Source organism: Scyliorhinus canicula, chromosome 5, assembly GCF_902713615.1.
Source record: "Scyliorhinus canicula chromosome 5, sScyCan1.1, whole genome shotgun sequence".
Lineage (NCBI taxonomy): Eukaryota > Metazoa > Chordata > Chondrichthyes > Carcharhiniformes > Scyliorhinidae > Scyliorhinus > Scyliorhinus canicula.
Window position 1 is genome coordinate 137,645,905 of NC_052150.1, and position 17,215 is coordinate 137,663,119.

The 17,215-nt window shown below is 45.6% G+C and overlaps 1 protein-coding gene across 1 annotated transcript in view; it reads left to right on the top strand.

Moving 5' to 3' along the window:
• The window catches only part of LOC119965687 (polycystic kidney disease protein 1-like 1), a 289,484-nt gene that overhangs the window by 199,569 nt on the left and 72,700 nt on the right, over nt 1-17,215 (top strand). Inside the window, exons 40-43 of the mRNA XM_038796448.1 lie at nt 7,674-7,792; nt 7,946-8,056; nt 10,961-11,084; nt 11,710-11,793. Coding sequence (XP_038652376.1) covers nt 7,674-7,792; nt 7,946-8,056; nt 10,961-11,084; nt 11,710-11,793 — 438 coding nt within the window. The remainder of the gene's footprint in view (nt 1-7,673; nt 7,793-7,945; nt 8,057-10,960; nt 11,085-11,709; nt 11,794-17,215) is intronic.

The window sequence follows — 17,215 nt, forward strand, 5'->3', positions numbered from 1 at the left end:
CTAATATACCACTTGGTGAATACAGTAAGTCCTCGCTTATGGGGAAGTGCTGGAGCAGTGGTGTTGTCACTAGACTGGTAATCCAGAAACTCCGGGTAATCTCTGGGAACCTGGGTTCAGATCTTGGCAGATTCACTCATGATCTTTATTGCTGTCCTTACCCGGTCTAACCTACAAGTTTCTCCAGGTCCACAGCAATGTTGCTGATTCTTAAGTGCTCTCTGAAATGGCTTAGCAATCCATTCAGTACTATTCAACTACTACAAAGAAGCCTGGCATTAACCCAGTCACGAGAAACCACAAAGCAAATCCAGCCACGTCCACCCTGCAACGATCTCCTTACTAACATTGAGGGGCAAAATTGGGAGAGCTGTTTCACAGACTAGTCATGCAAAAGCCTGATATAGTCATACTTGCAGTTCATGTCCCAGACATCATCATCATCCCTAGGTTTGTCATGTTTCACCTGCAGGACAAACTCAACACAGGGCGGCACAGTGGTAAACAGTTGGAGGGCGTTGCCCTGGGTGTCATCAATATTGACACTGGACCCCATGTAGTCTCATGGCACGAAGTCAAACATAGACAAGGAAATCTCCTGCTGATTACCACATACCTTCCACCCTCAGCTGATGAATCAGTGCTCCTCCATGGTGAACACAACTTGTGAGGGGCACAACTTACCGGAGGGTAACAAGGGTACAGAATGCACTCTGGATGGGGGGGCTTCAATGCCCATTACCAAGATTGATTCAGTACCACCACCACAGACCGAGCAGGCCAGGTCCTAAAGGACATGGCTGCTAGATTGGGCAAGTGGTGAGGGAACTAACAAGAGGGAAAACATACGTGACCTCATCCTTACCAGGCTGCCATAGATGCATCTACTCATGACAACATTGATAAGAGTTTCCACCGCACAGTCCTTGTACAGACAAAGTCCCATCTTCATATTGAGGATACCCTCAATTATGTTGTGTGGCATTACCATCATACTAAATGGGATAGACTTTTAACTGATCTAGACTGGGCATACACGAGGCACTGTGGGCCATTAGCAGAAACAAAATTGTAATCAACCACAATCTGTCACCTCATGGCTGGCATATCCCCCACTCTACCATCATCACCATGCCAAGGGATGAACCCTGGTTCAAGGAAGAGTGCAGGAGGGCATGACGGGAGCAACAACAGGCATACCTAAAAATGAAGAGTCAACTTGCTGAAGCTACAACACAGGACTATTTGTGTGCCAAATAGCAGAAGCAGCAACTGATAGATCTGATCCATTGGCTGCGGGATCGCTTAGCTCTGTCTAAGCTCTGCAGTCCTGCCACATACAGTTGGGAATGGTGCTGAATGGTGAAACAACTCACTGCATGTGGAGGCTCCACAAATATTCCCATCCTTAGTGATGGGTCATCCTGATACCTCAGTGCAAAAGACAAGGCAGAAGCATTCACAACAATCTTTGTCCAAAAGTGCCAAGTGGATGATCCATCTCAACCTCCTCTGGAGGTTCCCAGCATCGCAGATGCCTGTCTTCAGCCACATGATATCAAGAAACAGTTGAAGGCACTGGATACTGCAATATTCCAAGAACAGAACTTATGCTCCAGAACTTGCACATCCCTAGCCAAGTTGTTCCAGTATGGCTATAATACTGGCATCTACCCAGCAATGTGGAAAATTGCCCAGGTATATCCAATACACAAAAAGCAGAAAAAAATCAAACCCAGCAATTACCGCCCCATTGGTCTAAAGTGATGGAAGGGATCATCTACAGTGCAATCAAGTAGCACTCGCTCAGCAATAACCTGCTCACCGATTCTCGGTTTGGGTTCCGCCAGGGTCACTCAGCTCCTGAGCTCACCACAGTTCAAACATGGACAAAAGAGCTGAGCTCCAGAGCTGAGGTGAGAGTCACTGCCTTTGACATAAAGAGAGCATTTGAGAGAGGATGACATCAAGGAGCCCTAGCATCAGTGTGTACTATCTGCAAGGTGAACTGCAAGAACTCACCAAGGCTCCTTAGGCAGCACCTTCCTACAACCACTACCATCTAGAAGAACAAAGTCAGCAGACACATGGAAACACCATCTGCTGGAAGTTCCCTCGAGGCCACCAATCATCCTGACTTGGAAATATTTTGTTGTTCCTTCACTGTTGATGGAACTCTCTCCCGAACAGCACTGCAGTTCTTCAAGAAGGTAGCTCACCACTACCTTCTCGAGGAGAAATAGGAATGGGCAATAAATGCTGGTCTAGCCAGTGCTGTCCACATCCCTTAAGTGAGTTTTTAAGAAGTTACTCTGCTTGACGTTGTTTCACTTCAAAGTTGCAAAGTTGTTAGGGCTTGCATTCCAGATTTGCACCATCATTTTCAATTTATTAGGTGCCAACAGGTTTCAGGGGCAGCACGGTGGCGCAGTGGTTAGCACTGCTGCCTCACAGGTCCAAGGTTCAATCCCGGCCCTGGGTCGCTGTCCGTGTGGAGTTTGCACATTCTCCCAGTGTTTACGTGGGTTTCGCCCCACAACCGAAAGTTGTGCAAGGTAGGTGGATTGGCCACGCTAAATTGCCACTTAATTGGAAAGATTAATTGGATACTCTAAATTTATATTGAAAAAAACTTTTTTAACAGGTTTCAAAATTTAAATTTTCGTTCCGTAGAGGAATATATCATGTAGTCTCATAGGCTATATAAAAGATTGTGGAAATTCAATTTGGAGATTTGTCACGAACAGTTGAATTACTGGATTGTGCTGAGGTGTTTGTCTATGGATAGTGTCCTGGTTAATCAGGGTTCTTGGAAAGAGAGCCCCTTATGGATCAGATCTCTGCTGCCTTGAAAAAAATCCTAGGGAAGCAGCTGTTTGAACAGCACTGATGGAACAAATGGCACAGTCTGCAATGTTACAAAGAATGGAGGATTCCATGATTGTGGCATTTTGAGACATGGACACAGATGCCGGTGTAGAGGAACGTTTACAGACAGAAGGAATGTGCATGAAAGCACTTTTGGCTGATCTGGATACCAGAGCAGCAATATTAGGCAAATGAACCCCAGGAATGTTCAGGGAATGGATCAAAGATGTATCAAAGGTGATGTAAAATACCATTATGCAATGAATTGCCCAATGGGTTTCTCAAAGTGACGCACAGAATTTTGAGGCGGAAGAAGATGATAATGAACAATCTGAAGGAATTGCACTAGTTACAAAATGCTTTAGTCCGGTGATTAGTCGTGGATTCATTTAATTTTTTGATCTGAGATAGTGGTTGCATCTTGACAGTTGGTGGAACAGATTGGCTAAAATGTTATTTAGAACTACTCAGTAATGAGGATTGAAGCAAGGTCAGGGAGTACGGAAGTTTTTCTTGTTTCAGATTCAGGAATGACAGATCATTCAGGTCACTGAAAAAGATTGGTGACTCCATGCAAATTAACTGCAGTAAGCCACTTTGTTGGTACTGATGTCGTCTCCAGTGAGATACTCTTGCTGTTAAGTAAGCTTTTCTTGTAAAAGACACAAATGAAATTGGAATGGAGCATGAAAAAGTAATTGGTTTTGTAAAGTCAGTTTTCCCACACAGTGCATTAATGTATCCCCTTAACAAAGCACGGGCAGCATGGTGGTTAGCACAATTGCTTCACAGGAACCTGGGACCCAGAGGTTCGATTCCCGGCTTGTGTCACTGTCTGTGAGGAGTCTGCATGTTCTCCCCATGTCTTCGGGAGTTTCTTCCGAGTGCTCCGGTTTCCTCCCACAGTCCAAAGATTTGCAGGTTAGGTGGATTGGTCATTCTAAATTTCCCTTCGTGTCCAAAAAGGTTAAGTGGGGTTACAGGATTAGGGTGTAGGTGTGAGGCTTGGGTAGGGTGCTCTTTCCAAGGTCCGGTGCAGACTCGATGGGCCGAATAGCCTCCTTCTGCATTGTAAATTCTATGATAAACTATGAAATCCTAAAATTTCTAATCAAAATGTGAGAGAGGTACTAATGATATCAGATGATAAGAAGCAGGGAGAAAGAAAGCAAATTGTCATTGACTGTTTGCACTGGTAACTACACAGAGTAGATCTTAAGCCTATACTGAACACGTCTCCTTAATAAAGCTCCTTAGTTTGTTGAACCTGGAGGAAAAAACATTTTGTCAAGAAATTCGAACAAAAAATCTTTGAAGTTTTCCTCGTGCTCCAAACCGGAATGAACTCAGAATGCACTTACTCAGCAGGAACGAATCTAGAGCTGGGCGTGTTTTAAAATGAGGAAAACAGGCTGTAGCTCGGGTTGTGCCTTGTTTTAAGAGATGAAAAGCAAGGTAGTGCTAAAAATTTGTAGCACACTGCAGGCCTTCCACTGAGAGAACATGGCAGATGTTTTTGGTGCCGTGGGACCGTTTGATGAAAATACAGAGCTTGTATATGGAACAGTTTGACTATTTTGTGCAAGTTAACAAGATAGAGGAGGATATAATAGTTCCCACATTTCTGAACTTAATGGCGGGCGGTGGTGGGGGGGGGGACATTTAGCTACCTTGAGAGTCTTGTGCAGCCGGCAAAGCCAGGCACAAAGCCATACACAAAGACATTCTGCAGGACCACTATTCACCAAAATCTTTAGTCGTTGTAGAAAGGTTCATATTTTCATAAGCCCGATCAAGAAGAAGAAGAATTGATTGCTCAATCTGTGGCTGCACTGAAAAGACTGACAAAGCACTGCGAGCTTGGGGATGTATTAAACAACACAATCCGGAATAGACTGGTCTGTGGTTTGAGGAGCTAAACAATTCAAAAGTGTCGTGAACCCAAAGCAACCTGACTTTAAAGAAAGCCATGGAAGTTGCTATATCAATGCAGCTAGCAGGCAAAGAAGGATCGCATTTGAATTCAAACACAAGGATTCACGAGATGTTGGCCAAAACCCGAATGCAAACACAGATTCGCACTTGCCATAGATGTGTGAAGACCAGCCACTTGCAATAGATTGCTGGTGCAAAGATATCATGTACAGAAACTGTGGAAGAAAGGGCCACATTGAGTGCACATGTTGGAAAAAGAAGCCAGCTTCGGTCAAAAGTAGAAAAAAGCGAGAGCTGAGTGAAGCAATTGGGAAACAGAGCAAAGGAAAAGGTGTCCATGTAGTACAACAAAGGCAAGAAGAGACTTGATTCACAGTCTGAGAATGGGTTGTTGTTGAATGTGCTCATCATTGCAGATGCTGCAAATAGATACTAGGTCACTCCACTGTTGGATGGACAGCCAGTAAAGATGAAGGTGGACACTGGGGCAGCAATCTCGCTGGTGCCCACAAAAAAAAGCACCAACACATCCCTTGAGACCCTTGAAAATTGTGTTGATAACCTACAATAGAGAAGTGGTTCTGTTGAAGGGCTGTATTGATACTGCACTACAATTATTTGGACAGATGACAAATTTGTCCTTCCGCATAATCAAAGGAAATCTGGCACTAATGGGTAGAACTTGGTTGGAAAAGATCCACTAAATTGGGCTGAAGTAAACCTAATGACTAATTCGGAATCAGGCCTAACAAAATCCTTAAGAAACATGCTGTTATTTTCACAGTTAAGCTGGGAAGTATGAGGGACATCTCAGTGAAGCTAAAGACCAAAGAAGGGTGTCAGACAAAATGCTTAATGGCAAAGATGGTACCCTAGTCAATCAGACCAAATGTAGCAGTGGATTTGGAATGATTCGTGAAGACTGGAGCGAAAGGGCTACCTCAATTGTACCAGTTATAAAACTCGACACAGTAGATTATGCAAGGGTTTCAAAATGGTCACCAAATTGCGGACAAACCTTTTTGTCGTAATTTAATAAGCCAAGAAGGATCGAAGTAGGTCAACCTTCTGAGGTGTGGGTGCATTGGTAATAGCTTTGACCTTTGAGGAGTCATTATTTTGTGGGATCTGTTTTGCTGAAAGCTGACTGTTCAACTAAAAGCAGATCCCGGAATATTTTATTGATATCAAAAAGGAAGCTTTCAGACAGCTTCATGATGCATGTTGATGATTTCTTATGGAGACGTCCTACAGAATTTAAGAACCATGTTATTAATGAGATTAAAGTGGAATGTAAGATTGAAAGTCAGGCTTAGGATTTAAATTTTTCATTTAACATTAGGCAGAAAACATCCGGAGTAACTTTGAATCAGAATTCCTAGTTGGAGACTCTTACTTCCGTCTGGTTAATTGTGCCAGGCCATCACAGAAAGCTGATGCCACACCTAACGATGGAACAGAGTGCACAATCTCCTCAATTCTCCCCGTGTCTCCTCATGGGTCTCACCCCCCACAACCCAATAAAATGTGCATGGTAGGTGGATCGGCCATGCTAAATTGCCCCTTAATTGGAAAAAATGGAATTGCGTACTCTAAACTTATTTAATAAAATAAAGAAGAAACCGAGCACTTGCAAAGTTTGGTTGATCAGTTAATTTGGTTGTGCGCTCTGATCAGACCAGGGGCCACATTCTCTTCTTCCTGCCACTGGCAGCAAGTATTATGATTGGATGGAGAATAGCACGCAAGTGAAAATTCCGATTTGTGCCCCAGCACCAATTCCAACACCATGCTCCGGCCCCCCACTGGCGGCATTAGTGAAGTTTGCTACCTGCGCAAGTGGACCCATGCAAACAATCATTTTTATGGATTTAAATCTCATTAGCGGGTTGAACAATGTTTAAGCCCTCTCAGGAGGAAGTTGCACAGGTCCTATTAAGGCAATTAAATAGCCACTTTAGAATAGGTTTCTGACCAGCCTCATTTTTTAGGCTGGTGGGTGCCTGATGACTGAGGGTGGGAAACTGAAAAGGTTCTTACCCTTGATGTCAGGGGGGAAAGGATGACACCTCAATCTGAAGGCCCCTACAGACTGAGGCACCTTCCCTTCAGGAACATAGGAGCTCCAGCCCTCTGCTGGGGATGTGTTCCTTGCCAACACTTGGGATGATGGGCGCCAGGCCTGTATTTCTGTTTTTCCTACTCAAGTGGATGACCCCACGTTTTTCAACATTGTATTCCATCTGCCAAATGTTTGTCCTCTCACTAAATAAAACATTTTTTAAAAATTAAAAAGGAGGAAATGCATTTTTAAAGTTCACATCCTTGGATCACCCAAAGAACATTCATTCTGGGAGTTGACTTCCACAGTTACCTGCTCTTATTCTCTCCAGAGGGCATTGTTTTCTGAGCACAGTAATCATGGAAATGAGAAGAGTCACCAAATTGGCATGCTGCCTGCCTCATCAGGGGCTGGTTTAGCTCACCAGGCTAAATTACTGGCTTTTAAAGCAGACCAAGCAGGCCAGCAGCACGGTTCGATTCCCGTACCAGCCTCCCCAGACAGGCGCCGGAATGTGGCGACTAGGGGCTTTTCACAGTAACTTCATTGAAGCCTACTCGTGACAATAAGTGATTTTCATTTTTTTTTCATCAGCCTCGAGCAGGCAGATCACGAATCTCAAATCCCCCGTTCAAAAACGAAAGTGAACTGAATTTTAGCCCCAATATTGGTGCTTTGTTGCAAGTCGAAATGGGATATGTTTGTGTGCAAAGAAACTGCAACAAACATGTATTATTTTAAATCAACTCAAATTAAGTCAACATTCTCTTAGTCATTTAGTAATTGTTTCTGTATTTTTGCCAAACAGATTGTTGCGGCTCGCCAAAGGGCTCGCCATTTACGGTTAACTCGACCACCAACTCTTGCACAACTTAAAGAAGCCAAAGACCGTATGAGAAAAGAGAGCCTCATTCAACAGACGTTACAGTATTTTGCATCATTTTTTATTTCTTAAATGTTGTCCTATTTTTGAAAATCCAATTTGCTAAACTATCTGGAATTACTAATTATTTTATCCTATCAGAATATCTTTTTCTTTCTTGACGTAATGCTAAGGTGACACTATTTTGTTTGCTGCAGTGAATTTGTGCTCTACATTGTCATGCTGATTCTGCTGCTGTTGATTACGTTTGTGAAATTTTCCAAAGATGAGTATTACCTCAACCAAGCCATTCGAGTGGAGTTTACCAGGTATGGCAGAGCAGTTTGTTTTTGTGCTTGTTACTTAAGTCCATTAAATGAAAATAAGGCGACAAACTAGGGTATTTCTGAGCTAAAACAAAGCAAAAATATTGTGGAAACTGGAAATCTGAAATAAAAATAGGAAATGCTGGAAACAGTTTGCATTTGGGCAGTATTTGTGTGTCGATTAACAACATTATCGTTGCAGGTCGATGAACAATTCTTAAGAAAATGGGATGTCCATACCCAGTTGGATTTTTATGATAATCTGGCATCTTTCATTGTAATTTGTATCTTGAGTGATGGCTCACAGTTGAACACATTTCTGATGAAAGGTCTTAGTGATCAAAAATATTAACTCTTTTGCTCTTCACCAATACTGCCTGAACTTCACTTTTGTTTATCTTTCACATTTATGCAATTGAACTTCACATCTTTCTACAGTATAAGTCCCGTACCAAGAGCACAGCACTATTCTGATGGCAAGCAAATGGTTATTCGTCCATTTTCATTCACACAAGAATTTTCTTCTAAGTAGACAAATGCATTGATTCAGGCCACGTTTCTGGGAGCTGCCTATTTGACTTACTAGCAGCTGCACAGCAATGCCTCAATTCCCCAAGGACAGATAGTGCTGCGTACCCCTCTGGAATCGTGGTTTGAAATCCATTGGTATGCATGCATCGCTGGTACATGTCTATTTATTTTTCATCCCTTGTTGCCTGGAGAAGATAGTGAGCCACCTTCTTAAACTGCATCCGTTTGTATGTAGACATGTTTCTACAGTGCTGTTAGAGATGAAGGGCGGGATTCTCCGTCCCGCCGCCCCAGATTTCTGGTGTGGTGCGCCCCCGGGATTCTCCATCTCGCCAACCGGCCAGTGGGGTTTCCCATTGTGGGCAGCCTCACGCCGTCGGGAAATCCCGACAGTGGAGAATCCAGCCTGGAGTTTCTGGATTTTGATCCAGTGGTGATGAAGGTACAATGGTTATGCTTGAGTAAGAATGGTGTGTGACTTGGAGGAAAATCTTGAGGTGATGATTATCCTATCCACCTGTTGGCCTCCTTCTTTCAAGTAGTTTATCTTATTAATTTGAAAGGAACTGCCAAAGAAACGATGACAAGGTGCTGTGTCCAGGAGGAAGGAGAGAGTGGGAAATTATAGGCCAGTGAGCTTAACTTCGGTAGTAGGGAAGATGCTGGAATCTATCATCAAGGAAGAAATAGTGAGGCATCTGGATAGAAATTGTCCCATTGGGCAGACGCAGCATGGGTTCATAAAGGGCAGGTCATGCCTAACTAATTTAGTGGAATTTTTTGAGGACATTACCAGTGCAGTAGATAACGGGGAGCCAATGGATGTGGTATATCTGGATTTCCAGAAAGCCTTTGACAACGTGCAACACAAAAGGTTGCTACATAAGATAAAGATTCATGGCATTAAGGGTAAAGTAGTAGCATGGATAGAGGATTGGTTAATTAATAGAAAGCAAAGTATGGGGATTAATGGGTGTTTCTCTGGTTGGCAATCGGTAGCTAGTGGTGTGCCTCAGGGATCCGTGTTGCGTCCACAATTGTTCACAATTTACATAGATGATTTGGAGTTGGGGACCAAGGGCAATGTGTCCAAGTTTGCAGATGACACTAAGATGAGTGGTAAAGCGAAAAGTGCAGAGGATACTGGAAGTCTGCAGAAGGATTTGGATAGGTTAAGTGAATGGGCTAGGGTCTGGCAGATGGAATACAATGTTGACAAATGTGAGGTTATCCATTTTGGTAGGAAAACAGCAAATGGGATTATTATTTAAATGATAAAATATTAAAGTATGCTGCTGTGCAGAGACCTGGGTGTGCTAGTGCATGAGTCACAGAAAGTTGGTTTACAGGTGCAACAGGTGATTAAGAAGGCAAATGGAATTTTGTCCTTCATTGCCTGAGGGATGGAGTTTAAGACTAGGGAGGTTATGCTGCAATTGTATAAAGTGTTAGTGAGGCCACACCTACAGTATTGTGTTCAGTTTTGGTCTCCTTACTTGAGAAAGGACGTACTGGCACTGGAGGGTGTGCAGAGGAGATTCACTAGGTTATTCCCAGAGCTGAAGGGGTTGGATTATGAGGAGAGCTTGAGTAGACTGGGACTGTACTCGTTGGAATTTAGAAGAATGAGGGGGGATCGTATGGAAACATATAAAATTATGAAGGGAATAGATAGGATAGATGCGGGCAATTTGTTTCCATTGGCGGGTGAAAGCAGAACTAGGGGGCATAGCCTCAAAATAAGGGGAAGTAGATTTAGGACTGAGTTTAGGAGGAACTTCTTCACCCAAAGGGTTGTGAATCTATGGAATTCCTTGCCCAGTGAAGCAGTTGAGGCTTCTTCATCAAATGTTTTTAAGGTAAAGATAGATAGTTTTTTGAAGAATAAAGGGATTAAGGGTTATGGTGTTCGGGCCGGAAAGTGGAGCTGAGTCCACAAAAGATCAGCCATGATCTCATTGAATGGTGGAGCAGGCTCGAGGGGCCAGATGGCCTACTCCTGCTCCTAGTTCTTATGTTCTTATGTACATACTATTTTCATGGCACTCAAATGACAAATGGAGTAGATGTTTAAGCCAGGGGACGACATCCCAATCAAATGGAGTGCTGCCCTGGGTAGGATGAAACTTCTTGAAGCTGCACCCATCTAGACAAGTAGCTAATATTCCATCATGTTCCTCACTTGTGTCTTGGCGATGGTGGAGTGGTTGGGCAGTCAGAAAATCAACTACTCAGCATATTCCTGCACCATCAATGATACAGAAAGTTGACTGTTTGTTTACAAAGTAGAATATGCTCTGAGAAAATACATAATTCTGAAAGACTATTGATGCCAATATACTTTACACTTGAGGTCGTTTTTGTTTTCCTGTTTAGGAATGAGAAAAGTCCTTTCATAAATGTGAAAACCGCTGATGATTGGTGGAACTGGAGTTTTAGTGTCTTGTTACATGGTCTGTACTGGGACACATGGTATAACAATGCTGCAGCAAAAAGCCAGGTAACGGATCCATAATCAACAGCATCCATTTAAATTGACTTCAACTTCTCCGAAGGAAGAGTTTCCCATTGTAGAATATGTTCCCTGTTAGACAGCAAGTTGGTTCATTTACATTTATTGTTTACTCTCTTAATTTCAAGTCTGGTTAATTTACAATTTTGAAGAGAATGTATTTTGAAATAAATGCATTAAAACGTCTTAGCTATAATCCAGTTGTTAATTGCATAATTAATGTATTTGACTGCAAGTGAACATGTGACGGCATTTTAATGTTCAAAATTGGATATACAATTAGCGTTGGAGTCTCAGCACAATGAATTAAAAACCATAAGCTGGGGTTCTTTCTCCTGATCGCTGTGCGAGAATGTTTGTATGAATGAATGAATGTTGATTACAGAGAAAATAAGATGTATCTCTGATTTTTTTCCCCCCTATTGTTAAAATAGCATACTCAGCTTTCAATTAGGGTGGAGCCATATTCCAGCATGAGTAATCATCTTCTCCAGATTTTTCAGTTTAATTATATCATACACAAGTGACGCTGTCTTGTTTTATAACATTGTGCTCAACACACTTCCTTGAAGATACTTCAAGTAACAATTGTTGTTTCAATTACAACCTGTAGGCTGGTCCAGTCCAAGGAAAATGTCATTTGATTGGTGCACCGTCACTCAGAAAAATCCAAGTCACCAATAACTCCTCCTGCAATGTAAGTGGTGTCACCCCAACATTCATTTCCAATCTATTCTATTGTCTGCGAATGGCTTCTATACAAGTCACAGAAGAAATTGTTTGCACTTGTGTTGTAGGCTAGGGTTTAGAGAACACCAAAGTATATCATGGAGTACACCTGACCTACAACTGTTTATAGATTTTGGTTATGAGGATCACAAGGACCTACTCTTCAGGTGTTATGCAACAGAGGCCTTAAGCTTTTTAAATCAAAAACAAAGTTTAGTCTACAAATTCAGTCAACATTTTATCAACACACAATGAGCATTTTTAACAACTACAAACATACATTCCCCACAGTCTTTAGTATTCTATATTTATATAACCCTTAATAACTGCTGTTTCAACTTGACAACAACATCCATAAACCAAAACACCCTTTTATCCCAAAACAGTAGGTTTGACTTCCGTACAGAAAACAGGTTTTACTTTGAAGTTATCAAGTGATCTGGAGACAGCTTTTTTAACATGCAGAGAGTCACACACACAAGACTTCTCTGTCTTTATCCAGCTTCCAAAAGTCTAAACCGAAAGTAAAAAACAGAGCCACAAACAGCTCCCAGCTCAAAACGAAAGTAAAAGACAGAACCTCAGCCCAGCTCCACCCACACAACGATATCACTGAAGCTATTTGATAAACACACATTTCTTAAAGGGAGATTCCCATGACACTTGCCGCTCTGCTGAAAATGCAGCAGGAATCTCTACCCTCCACAAATCTAACCCCAGACTTAGTTCTGGGGTCTCAACTATTTACCATCTATATCCATGAATATCCATAGAATCCCTACAGTGCAGACAGAGGGCATTCAGCCTATCGCATCTGCATCGACATTCTGAAAGAGCACCCTACCTGGGCCCACTCCTCTGCCCTATTCCCATAACCCCACCTTACCTGCATATCTTTGGACACTAAGGGACAATTTAGCACAGCCAATCCACCTAACCTACACATCTTTGGACTGTGGGAGGAAACCGGAGCACCTGGAGGAAACTCACACATGGGGAGAAAGTGTAAACATCACCCAGATAGTCACTCAAGACTGGAATCGAACCCTGGCCCCTGTTGCTGAGGCAGCAGTGTGAATCACTGTGCTACCGTGCCACCTATATAAATGATTTGGATTAAGGAATCGAAAGTATAGTGCAAAATCTGCTGATAATGCAAAGATAGGTCGAAACGTAAACTGTGAGGAGGACAGAAGGAGTCTGCAAACGGATATGGCTAGGTTACTTGAGTGAGAAAGCATGTGGGAGTATAATGTGGGAAAACGTGACCTTGACAAAAAGAATAGAAAAACAGCAGATTATTTAGATGGAAAGAGATTGTAGAACGCTTGAGGTACAGAGACAGAGGGATCTGGTGTCCTGGTACAAGTATCACAAAAAGTTAGCTTGCAGGTACACCAAGTGATTAGAAAGCCGTTTTGTTGTTGTTAATTGCAAGGGGAATGGAGTATAAAGGAGGTATGTTTTGTTCAGAGTTGCACAGGGTATTGGTGAGGCCACATCTAGAGCACATCTTTCATTTTTGTCTCATTTAAGAGAATACATAATTGTATTAGAAGCCGTTCAGGGAAGGTTCTTTTTAAAAAAAATCTTTTTATTGGATTTTCTCATATTTAGAAACAGCTGTTGCTTATATACATTACTTTTTTCTTGCCTGGTTTGACTAACTACGTACGTTTTGCTGCCCTCTGGATCGGTCTATAATATCCCCCCTTCCTCCCCTTCCCCCCCCCCCTACCCCCATTGGTTTCAGAACCCTTCCTCTTCTCTTGTGGTTTCCCCATTTTCCTCCCCACCCCACCCCCTGGGTTGCGCAGTCCTTTGGTTCTTCATCTTTTTTTTCCCCTGGCTTACCCCTTGTTGTCGGCCTCGAACAGGTTTTGGATCAGGCCGATGAACTGCCCCCAAGTATCCAGGAAGCCTTCCTCTGGCCCTCGGGTGGTGTGGTGATAACCACTGTAGATATGCATACTTGCAGTAGGGGGATATATGGCTGTACCTGTAATACAGGTTCTCCCGGTAAGCCCCTGCCGACTAGCTCCGCCCACAGGGAGCTTGTGTATAAATATGCATGTGAGTCACTCAGACTCTAGTCTTCAGTTGCAGCCGGAGGAATAGCATCACACAGCAATAAAGCCTCGATTGAACTTGTCTCTCGTCTTTGACTGTAATTGTTAGCGCCACAATTTATTGCTGTGTGATTTTCCGTACACCATGGACATCAGAATCAAGCCTGACCGTCTGCAGCTGGATCCGCAGTCGCCTCACGCCAGGAAAGACTTTGTTCACTGGCTTGCAGTTTTCGAGGCCTACATCTCTTCAGCGGAACCTCCCCCGACGGAGGCCCAGAAAAAGCAACTCCTGTACTTGAGACTTAGCTCCAGTGTCTTTCCGCTAATTCGAGATGCGACTGACTACACCAGAACTATGGAACTGCTCAAGGGGAACTATGCACAGTCGACGAACACCCTCTTTGCGAGGCATCAACTCTCTACTCGCGTCCAGCAGCCGGGTTAGTCTATTGAGGACTTCTGGAGGGCCCTTATACCTCTGGTACGAGACTGCGATTGCCGGGCCCTCACAGCCACGGAACACTCTGACTTACTCATGCGCGATGCCTTTGTCACAGGCATTGCATCGGACCCCATCCGGCAACGACTGCTGGAAGGGGCCGCCCTCGACCTCGCGGCCACAAAGATTCTGGCGCTTTCCATGACGGCCGCCTCCCGTAGTGTGCGAAATTACTCCGCTTGCCGCTCGGCCCACATGTCCTACCCCTCGTGGACACCGCAACCAGACCCCCCAGCAGCCACCCCCGCACACTACGCCTGCGCTGCTCGCCGCACTGCACTCCCTGGGGGTCCCCATTGTTACTTCTGCGGTCAGCAGAAGTACCCCCGCCAACGCTGCCCGGCCTGCACCGCGACCTGCAAAGCTTGTGGCAAGAAAGGCCACTTTGCAACGGTGTGTCAGTCCCGGACAGTTGCCGCTATCGCGCCCCCGTTCCCCTCGCCTCAGCCAATCGCACAATGGGCCCTGCTGTCAGCTTCCCCGACCCCACGTGCAATCAGTGGGTGCCGCCATCTTTCACCGCCCCGCCACGTGCGCTCCATGGGCGCAGCCATCTTCATCCCCCACCGCCATGTACGTTCCATGGGCGCCGCCATTTTGTCCCAACCCCACACCGTGCGCTCCATGGGCGGTGCCATTTTGTCCGCTGCCATCTTCTCCCACGCAGGTACTCCAGACGCTGCCATTTTGTCCTCCCGGGATGGGGCCACGGGACGCGGGTTGCTACCGCTCCTCGTCGGACTCATCTGACTTGACTGCTAATCGCCCGCTACTCGCCTCCGTTACGCTCGACCAGTCGCGTCCTCGCAACCTGGCACCCTCTTCCACATCGGTGCTGGTCAACGGCCACATGACATCCTGCCTCATCGACTCCGGGAGCACCGAGAGCTTTGTCCACCTGGACACGGTAAGGCGCTATTCCCTTGCGGTCCATCCCGCCAACCGGCAGATCTCTCTCGCCTCTGGTTCCCACTCTGTCCCGATCCGGGGTTTCTGCCTGGCTAAACTTACTGTACAGGGCGTGGAATTTGACCGTTTCCGTCTGTACATTCTCCCCAACCTCTGCGCGTCAATCTTACTAGGCCTGGATTTCCAGTGCAATCTCCAGAGCCTCACCCTCAAATTCAGCGGACTCCTACCTACCCTCACCGTTTGAGGCCTCAAGGTCGAGCCTCCCTCACTCTTTGCCAATCTGACTGTGGATTGCAAGCCCGTCGCCACCAGGAGCAGACAGTACAGCACCCAGGACAAGGCCTTCATCAGGTCCGAAATCCAGCGGCTGCTTCGGGAGGGTATCATCGAGGCAAGCAACAGCCCTTGGAGAGCCCATGTGGTAGTGGTTAAGACCGGGGAGAAGCACAGGACGGTCGTGGACTACAGCCAGACCATCAACCGGTACACGCAGCTCGACGCATACCCCCTCCCCCGCATTTCTGGTATGGTCACTCAGATTGCACAGTACCGGGTCTTCTCTACTATTGAGTTGAAATCCGCCTACCACCAGCTTCCCATCCGTGAATCGGACCGTCCCTACACTGCCTTCGAGGCAGACGGTTGTCTGTACCAATTTCTGAGGGTTCCCTTCGGCGTCACGAATGGAGTTTCGGAATTTCAACGAGAAATGGACCGAATGGTTGACCGGTACGGACTGCAGGCCACCTTCCCGTACCTCGACAATGTCACCATCTGCGGCCATGACCAGCAGGACCATGAAGCCAACCTTTCTAAATTCCTCCACATCGCATCTCTCCTTAATCTCACGTACAACAAGGAGAAGTGCGTGTTCCGCACAGACCGCTTAGCCATCCTCAGCTACTTAGTCCAAAACGGGCTACTGGGGCCTGACCCCGACCGCATGCGCCCCCTCATGGAGCTTCCACTCCCCCACTGCCCCAAGGCCCTCAAACGCTGCCTTGGGTTCTTTTCTTATTACGCCCAGTGGGTCCCACAATACGCGGACAAGGCCCGCCCACTTATCCAGTCCCCACACTTTCCCCTCTTGGCCGAGGCACAACAGGCCTTCGCCCGCATTCGATCTGACATAGCCAAGGCCGGGATGCACGCAGTAGACGAGACACTGCCTTTCCAAATAGAAAGCGACGCTTCAGATGTCACACTTGCCGCCACGCTGAATCAGGCAGGCAGACCCGTGGCATTCTTTTCACGCACCCTCCACGCCTACGAAATTCGAAATTCCTCTGTTGAAAAGGAGGCCCAGGCAATCGTTGAAGCGGTGCGTCACTGGAGGCATTACCTGGCCAGCAGGAGATTCACTCTCCTCACTGACCAACGGGCGGTAGCCTTCATGTTCAACAACACGCAGCGGGGAAAGATCAAGAATGACACAATCTTGCAGTGGAGAATCGAGCTCTCCACCTTTAACTACGAGATCTTGTATCGCCCCGGCAAGCTCAACGAGTCCCCAGACGCCCTCTCCCGAGGTACATGTGCCAGCGCACAAGTGAACCAGCTCCGTGCCTTGCACGAGAGCCTTTGCCATCCGGGGGTCACTCGCTTGTACCATCTAATCAAAGCCCGCAATCTTCCCTACTCCATCGAGGAAGTACGGACAGTCACCAGAGACTGCCAGGTCTGTGCCGAGTGCAAGCCGCACTTCTACCGGCGAGATCGCGCGCACCTGGCGAAAGCGTCCCGCCCCTTTGAACGCCTCAGCGTGGACTTCAAAGGGCCCCTCCCCTCCACCAACCGCAACACCTACATCCTTAGTGTGGTCGATTAATTTTCTAGGTTCCCCTTCGCCATCCCATGCCCGGATATGACATCTGCCACCGTCATCAAGGCCCTGGATTCCATTTTCG